At 33.1% G+C, this 8763-nt stretch overlaps 1 protein-coding gene across 3 annotated transcripts; it reads right to left on the bottom strand.

The window, feature by feature from the left end:
* Positions 1–3081: 3081 nt before the first annotated feature.
* Positions 3082–6871, bottom strand: LOC105177290 (14-3-3-like protein C). 3 transcript variants are annotated; one of them, XM_011100393.3, is made up of 5 exons: positions 6261–6871; positions 4876–4998; positions 4571–4687; positions 3667–3725; positions 3082–3294 (listed from the first exon to the last, which is right to left on the bottom strand). In XM_011100393.3, the coding sequence occupies exons 1-4, from the start codon at positions 6735–6737 to the stop codon at positions 3669–3671; spliced, it is 774 nt and encodes a 257-aa protein (XP_011098695.1). In that variant the 5' UTR covers positions 6738–6871; the 3' UTR covers positions 3082–3294; positions 3667–3668. The 3 variants fall into 3 exon arrangements, with proteins under 3 accessions (XP_011098695.1, XP_011098686.1, XP_011098703.1); XM_011100384.3 differs by having other exon boundaries at positions 3082–3287; XM_011100401.3 differs by having other exon boundaries at positions 3082–3238.
* Positions 6872–8763: the final 1892 nt, after the last annotated feature.

The raw sequence follows: 8763 nt of genomic DNA, 5'->3' as shown, positions 1-8763 counted from the left end.
AGAATATTGGGATCCCGTTGATTTTGAACTTGAGCACAATCCGACACTGCGTGCTCGTCGAGGTCCGAGTAGATAAATTTCTACTCGAATACCGAACGAAATGGATAGACCACAAGTACGTGCTTGCCAACAATACCAGGCTCGTCAAGCTCGGGAATAATACAAAAAAATTATTTATGTTAATAGTGTTTATTAATAAAATAATATTATGTATTACAGACCATGTGCATGAAACAGTTTTACAATCATATGCAATATTTTTATGCTTTCCGTAAGTATTACATAACTCTAGTAATGCCCCCAGTACCACAACGTGGACGTTTTCTATTTCGTCGAGGCGGATATCCTCTCTGTGGTCATTGGGCGTGTTCAACTTGGTGCCTTCGTGACAATAGCATTCAATATTTGAAGCATCTTGAGATGTTTGTGACAACTTTTGGCCTATTTCTCTCAAGATAAAGTGATGAAAAAAGATAAAAATATTGTGTACTGTTTGTAGGTTATTTATATATATAAATAGCAAAAACATATTTTTTGGCGCCTTTTTTTTTCCCTCCAAAAATTTGAACACAAGCCTGATCTTCTATTTTTTTCGCTAGCTACCAATTGGCTAACGCACGTGACTTGTCACGTGTCATTTTTGTTAATTGTTAACGGAACAAGACCACTTCTGTTAAAAAAAATAAGATTTTGGGACCAAAAGTGTTGGATACGAAAAGGTCCAAAAGTGAGATTTTGCCTTTAGTAAAATAGCATGAAATCTCTCCGTGTTAATTTTATGGACAAAAATTTTTCTAAATTTTTGTATATTATTTAGCAAGTGTTTGTAAGAACTTGTACTTTTAGAGTGATTTTATAGAAAAAGTGAAAAGTTGTAATAGAAATCAGAAGTGGGTAACATTTGTAAAAAAAAGTAAAAAGCAGATAAAAGTTAAAGTGGATAGTGTTTGAAAAAAATCATTTCTACGACAAAATTAATTCTTTAAAGATCATTTTATTCTCATGTCATAAAAAAATACCATTTTTCATATATTTGCACGTGTTGTTTGTCAATAGAAATTATTTTTTCAAGAAAAAATAATAAATTTTATTTTGATTAGTATGTTTCATATTTAATTTTTTAAAAAATATTAATAAAAAAGGGATGTTTAACTTAATAATGCCCATGCTAAGTAGTATAACTATTATTTCATACACAATAATTAAACTTGTAGAATTAAAAAAGAAATATCTTTTTATTAATTTATATTTTTTAATGTTAATAGGAATAATATAATTAGATATATAGAAAAATAAAATATAAAAAATCTATAATATCAAATGTGAAAGTGAAAATTTGATTATTGTTAAATTATGCAAATTATTTGAAAATTTCAATACCAGCTTTAATATGCGATTTTAAAAATAAATTTAAAACTATGAAGTTAAAATTAAAATTATTATACTGAGGGTAAAGTAGTAAAATATAAAGTTGAATTTATTTATAAAAAATAGAAGCAACTAGAAGCACCATGAGTAATCTAAAATCGCTTTTCTTAATCTTTAGAAGCAAAAGCTGACATTTCAAATACCTTAAAAGTGTTTGTTGGGAGTCAAAAGTTGAAGAGTCTTTCGCAAAACTTTCGCAAATACTCCCTTAAAATACAACAAAAAATCCCCAATCCATTAGAAACTAACAAAAAGTGCTTCAAACCCGTTGTTATGCGAGTCTGTTTCATTTTGCCATTTTTCTTTTACTTAATTTGAATCTACAAATGTCTTTCTTACCCCTTTTGTTTGACATATAAGAGAAAATAATTTTTTAATTCAAATATGTTTTTAATAAAAGATTATAACTAAATTATTATTTAGTTTAAACATATTTAATAAATTATATTTATTTATAAAATATATTAATTTAATACAAAATATCAAAGTTATATTTAAAAATAAAAAATTCAAATTGGGAATTTACTTTCTAAATTTAAATATCCATATTAATAAAAAAGTAAGTTATATAAATTAAATTAAATTATTTTTTAATTTAAATACGTGTTAATAAATTATATTAATTAAATATAAAAATACCAAAATTCTGTATAAAAAAATATTAAATCATATTACCTACTAGAACTAATATTTATATTAAAATTATTATTAAAATAGAAATTTAATATATTACTTTTTTTTTTAAAATTTCAAAAATTAAATTATTCTGCTTAATTCTAAAGAATTATTAAAAAAGAAATAAACATAATCCAATTTTTTTTCTTCCCTACCCATCTGGCGATCAAATTGGCATGACGACAGTTGCCAAGACAAAAATGGACGATAATGAGTCCGGCCAAGCCTACAACGAGGTGGGCCGTTTCTTGTTTAGGCAATCACAGTCACCCATTGGGGGAGACAGAGAGGTCCCCCACTTCTATGGGGGCGACGCCCTGACATTGGCCACCGTCGACCCAGACAAGGCAAAGCCCAGCCACTGCAAATGGCAGCCGGTTTTATCTATATACTATAGATATATATATATAAATAAAAATATATTTTAAAAATAATTTAAAATCTAGATCATTTATTTGTAACTCTTGAAAAACAATGATTGATAAAATAAGGGTATAACAAGCAAATCATGCAAAAATGTAACGCCGTTAAGGGCAATTAATAAAAGGAAAAGTGTGCAACATTTTATAAAATATAAGGGGTTTTAGATAAATTTTTGAAATATGGGGTGTTTTATCCAATTTATCCTTGACTCAAAAACATATTTGAAGTTAAAAATTTTACATTAATTTCAAAGTAGATATCAAAATATTTGTCTATACCATGTATCAAGCGGCTTAAGACACAAGGCTTTAGAAAGACTACTCTTGGTAGACAAGATTTAAATTAAGTACTTATATTTAGTCTTTAATAAATAACCATTTTTAAATTAATTGGTAATATCAATATTATTATTCATGTAAAATTTAAATTTAGTCTATTTTCAGTAATTCATTGTATTTTTTTCTATCATGTTTAATTAAATAAATATAATCGAGTTCGACTGCTAATATTTAAAATAGATCATTATGATTGAAAAATGAAATTCAAACACAATGCTAAAAGAATAAAAAATTCACTATAATTTGAAATTACACAAGCTTTGTGAATCGATTACAAATTCCAAATATTCATTTCCAAATCCTTCAGTTCAGGCAATAGGAAGAAAATACTGTTCTATGGCTGCCATTTATCCTCTTGCAAGCCCTTCTACCATCTGGCATTTTTTCCCAAACCATTATTAACCATAACTTCAACTGTAGAGTCTGCAGACTGTAATCAAATTAATCAAAGCTGTACAACTAAAGAAACTGCAATAAATCTGGAAATGTAGGAGAACAATTACAGTATCTTTCTTCAACCGACGAAAATATGATCAAACTATAAAGAAAATGGTAAGAAAATACGAACAGATAGTTGAGGAGCTGAGGTTCACTCTGAGAATATGATGGCGATTGAGAAATCTAGATACCAAACTTAAAAGGAAAGTACAGTAAAATTAAAACTTTGAATTTAAATCGGAGCACAATTCAGTAGCAATAAAGTGAACTAGAAGAAAACCAAAGTCACCAGGTAAAGGAAACTTAGGAAATATAAAAGTAAGAAAAAGAACATAGAGGGAGAAGTGAGAACTCGGGTGAGTACCCTCACTGTTGTGCCTCTTCAGGTTTGGGAGCTTCTTTGATATCATCAGCTCCATCATCCTGCAGAACAAACCCCAAATATAAGTGAAAATTTGTGGTGGTGAAGAAATTGCAGTTTCAAAGTGAATTGAGAGAAATGAGAGAACTACTTCTAGTGTTTGTAAAACAAATTGAAGTTCAGAGAAAAGCATATAAGTAGATTCGATGTTTGGAGTTGTTTCTGCGGAGGTCTGGGGTGATTTGGGAAGATGGGTTTGGGTTTTTGTGGTTTTGAAAATTATTAGAAATTGTGATGATTGTTTGATATTATACTTGGACGAAATGTGTATGATATTTGTCTTTAGAGGAGAAAAAAGTAACTACAACTATCAAATCATGCCTCCATAGCAAGTACTTTTAATTAATTTTATGTGTTATAATGTGTATCGGTGTAGAGTTTTATTCAGACTTGAATAGGCCAAAAGTCTGACGGAGTTAGATATCATCCAAAACTTTGAGAAACCAAACATCTAGATCGGTCTTGTACTGTCCTAAAAACGGCCCATAAAAGGAAACAAACAATGCATTGAAAGGTTTTACGAGTTTGACAAGTAACACCCTATGTGGAAATGTTTTCGTGAGGAGAAGAAAAGAAAATGTTAAGGTAAATGATTCTGGTTGTTATCGAAAATTTTAGAGAAAAGAAAACTTCAGGAAAATTTGTTATAATTGGGTAGAACACATTTCTTCAGAAGTGAGAAAAGCCTAAAGAAATGATCATTCCTAACTCATCTCTAACGTTGCTTTTTTATTTTTATAAATAATTTTTTGTTTCCTTTGACCTACCATTTTGATTTCCTAGTCAGAATGCTCGAGCTAAATGAAGTGTAACAAAACTTTGATGACAAGCTTAGACGAGGCAATACCTGCATGTCAGAGGTCCATAAAGTAAGATTGTCCCGAAGAAGTTGCATTATCAAGGTGCTATCTTTGTAGGACTCCTCGCCTAGTGTATCCAACTCAGCAATTGCCTCATCAAAAGCCTGGTCAAGGTAATGAATAGAGGAGCATCTTACCATCAGTGATTGTTAAGTTCATAAGAGCAAATGTTATCATATAGTAACAAGTTTTTTACTTCCGAATTAGGGAAGAGTTATTAAGGTAATACAAATCTGGGAATGCTGTGCTCAGAAGTACAACAAGAATTGAGATCAAATATGTTAAAGGATACCTGTTTTGCAAGATTACAAGCACGGTCAGGAGAGTTCAAAATCTCATAGTAGAAAACAGAGAAGTTGAGAGCCAGTCCGAGTCTAATTGGGTGTGTTGGGGCAAGTTCAGCATTAGCTATGTCCTGCACAAGCATGTCATGACAAGAGGCATGAATTCTTTTGTAAGACAGAATATATAATGTAAGTTCTGATATCTCTACAAATGAACTCCAGAAAAACACAAATGCATCTCTTAAAAAGATTTTAAAATAAAATGCTAGAATAGATGACTCTAGGTAACCATCCCAATCTAATGTGACTGATGGCAATAGTCAGTACAAAAGAATGTAATAATCTTCAATATCCTGTCTGGCCCAAATTACCATCAATATCTATGTTTTTTCCCAAGTCATTTATTTATATTAGTAAAAGAGTAACAAAATCAATGCCAAAAAGGTTACAGGCCAGAAGTTTTTATTTAAGTTGATATTCCAAGCACAAGCTGGGGATGTGGGATGGAAAAATATGCCATAAGCTTGCATACAATGACTTTTCACGGTCTCTTCTAAAACATATACTTTCTTCTAAAACATATACTTTACGATTTTGGGATGTTGAGAAACAAACTGGGCCTCTTAAAAGTACTGCCTTTACTTTTTCTATTATGTAGTTCTGCTATGAATTGGAGGGCTTAAAAAGTATGAACACAATATTATGCCATAAACACAAATATCCAATTTGGGATCTTAAAGGGATACTAAGTTTGTGATTTTAAGCAATTATCTTCACAGTTCTTCACTAAGTTCGTGTGGAACTTTTGTATCTTTATAAAGTGACGACCAAAAATCTGCCACCACATGTTGTAAATACCTTAGTGCCTATCAATAAATGCAATGCACCTTAAGGGCAGTAGCCCCAACAATTCCTTAAAACCCAATTGTAACCACCTAATCCAGAAAACCCAATATATGGAATTAGTTTATTGAAGTCATAACTACAGTATCACCTTATTGAAGTCATAACTACTGTAAATGGGAAAGAGTAATCATTTTAGTTACCTTTTATCAGCTTTGAAGTCCCTCCAAATTAAAAATTTGGATTCTAATCTTCAAGCCCCTACAGTAACTTTTACTCTTTCCCATTTATTGGCTTGGAGATTAAAGGTAACTAAAATGTGAATGGTATACATGCTTCTCGGAGTGATTTTCGTACAAATTCATGAATCTGTACGTACACGCATTACCATAATGACAGTAGAATACATGCTTTGGACGAATAGCGTTCAGATGTAAACATATTTATTAAGATAATAAAACCAAGCACAAGGTATGCAATTGAATCTGATCAGGGCAAATATATACAAGACTCCGGAAACAAAAAGAAAATTGGGGAAAACCGAACAAACCTGAGCAGCCTTGTATGCTGTGAGGGTGCTCTCAGCAGCCTCTTTTCTTTCAGCGCCAGTCTTGAACTCGGCCAAGTACCTATGGTAATCACCCTTCATCTTGAGATAGAACACTTTTGAATCTCCACCCGCAGCAGAGGGAATTAGCCGGTCGTCCAGCAGCTTGAGAATTCCATCGCAGATCTTGGACAGCTCGGTCTCAATCTTTGATCTGTACTCCTTGATGGTGTTCACGTGGTCTTCATTCCCCCTGGACTCCTCCTTCTGCTCTATCGAGGAAATAATCCGCCACGACGCCCTCCGGGCGCCGATCACGTTCTTGTAGGCCACCGAGAGCAGATTCCGCTCCTCTACCGTCATCTCTTCTTTCTCCGGTAGCGACGCAGACACTTTCTCCATGTACTCCACCATTTCCTCGTAGCGCTCCGCCTGCTCGGCCAGCTTCGCCATGTACACGTTCTCCTCACGCGGGGCCATGTTGGAATTGTCGATCTGGGTTCTCGGGAATGCGGGAGGCGGGGGGGAATGTGGGATGTGCGTGCGGGTTTGGGAGGAATAAATGGAAAGCGTGGGGGGTCGGGGGTGGGGTGTGAGGGTGATTGAGAGGAGGGGGGAGTGGTTTCCAAATGAGAGGAAGGGAGGGGATTTAGGATAGTTTTAAGCTGGAATTCGGAAGCTATTGCTGCGGATGCGGCGCGTCCACACCTGCCCTGGGGGCCTTCTTAACTGCCACTTGCATTTCTTGTCGCCTCTATTTTTCTACCTTTTCCAAACCAAAGGTTCATCCAAACTACTATTAATATCAAGCTTTAATTTAAAATGTGTGTGTGAGAGTGTTATGTATGTGCATCATTTTAAAATAAAATATTTAATTTTTATAGAGTAAAAAGTATCTGAATATTACGTATATGAGATTATAAGTTATAATAAATATTTTGATTTAAGAAAATATTGATAAAAGATACTACGCAAATTGAAGAGATAAAAAATGACAAATCAAAATAAATACGACACTAAAAATAGCTTTCTACAATAATACGTACTATAGATATATATCTATATTTTATTTATATATTTTTATTTATACTTTTCGTCGAAGTTTATGCTTGTCATTGGCAATCAAATACATCCAAGTAAAGGTATTTACGACACTAAAATGGCTTTCTCCAACAATACATACTATAGATATATATATCTATATTTATTTATACATTTTTTTGATCGGCATTTATGCTTTTCATTATTAGATTGTATAAGCAGCCAAATACATCACAACTGACAAACGCTTATTTTTTAACTGTTAAAAACACTATCTTAGAAGAAAACTAGGAGCAGTAAGATTAGAAGAAAACATGCTAATGTCATGAAAAAGCCCAGTGAAGAAGGAATAATTGTTGAGATGCAGAGTGCTGAGGTTGCAACTGAGCTACAGAAACAGAAACAAACAGAGCACTTGCAGACGGCTTGAAGAAGGAGGATTAACACTGTGCTGAAATTGCTTTTCTTACTTATAGAGTCGTGTTTTTAGTGAATGTTGGATCTCTGCAGCTTAGTTAGTTAGTTAGTTGGTATTTTTCTTTATTTAAGCTGTGTACAGTTCATTTTTCCTGCATCTTCTTTTTCTGTTTTCTGCAACTATAGACATTTTTAACTTCTTCTTGTTCAATGGAAGTTCTTCGTTCTTTCATTTTCTTGTGACTTGTTAACATGAATCAGAGCAGTAGATCCATATTCTACTATTTCCCACTCTTTCTTTTCAATTGATCTGAATCAATTGCAACGACAGAAACACTATTTGTTTTCTCTTCATCAAATAGAGATAAGTCACATCAAAACTTCTCATCTTTTAGAAAATCTCAGATCACAAGGCAACATGTCTATAGCAGTGTACTACACCAAATTGAAAAAGTTATGGGATGAGTTGAATAGCTTAGATCCATTGCCTCTGTGTACCTGTGGAACTAGTAACAAAATGGCTGAAAGAATTGCATCATACCAACTGATACAATTCTTGATAGGTCTGAATGAGATATACGACCACGTAAGAAACCAAGTACTCTTGATGGATCCACTCCCGAATGTTGGAAAGGCATATTCAATGGTCCAGAGAGTCGAGAAATAGAGGGAGATACATTCAGGAATTGTTGCTATTGATAGAGAACGAGTTATGACTGTCCAGGCTGGAGAAGTCAAAAGGAACTCAGCAGGTAGAGGTTTTTCCAGAAAGGGAGGCCTCGTGGATGAAAGATTCTTGCATTTGTGAGTATTGCAAAAAGAATGCACAATCAAAGGAGACATGTTTTGAGTTGAATGGCTACCCAGAGTGGTATAAAAACCTCACATATAAGAAAAGAAAAAGCAGCAGAATGCCTAACTTGGAGGCACTAAATGCTATAATTGAAGAGGATGACAACTCACTAAATACCCTTTCAAGTCTGATAAGGACAGAGATCCAAAGGGCACTCCAGAAACCAGACATTAACCAGGAGTATTCTAATTTTGC

Source organism: Sesamum indicum, linkage group LG2 (assembly GCF_026168435.1).
Source record: "Sesamum indicum cultivar Baizhima isolate 11 linkage group LG2, ASM2616843v1, whole genome shotgun sequence".
NCBI lineage: Eukaryota > Viridiplantae > Streptophyta > Magnoliopsida > Lamiales > Pedaliaceae > Sesamum > Sesamum indicum.
The sequence above is the reverse complement of the archived record's forward strand: the minus strand, read 5'-3'. Positions and strand labels throughout refer to the sequence as shown.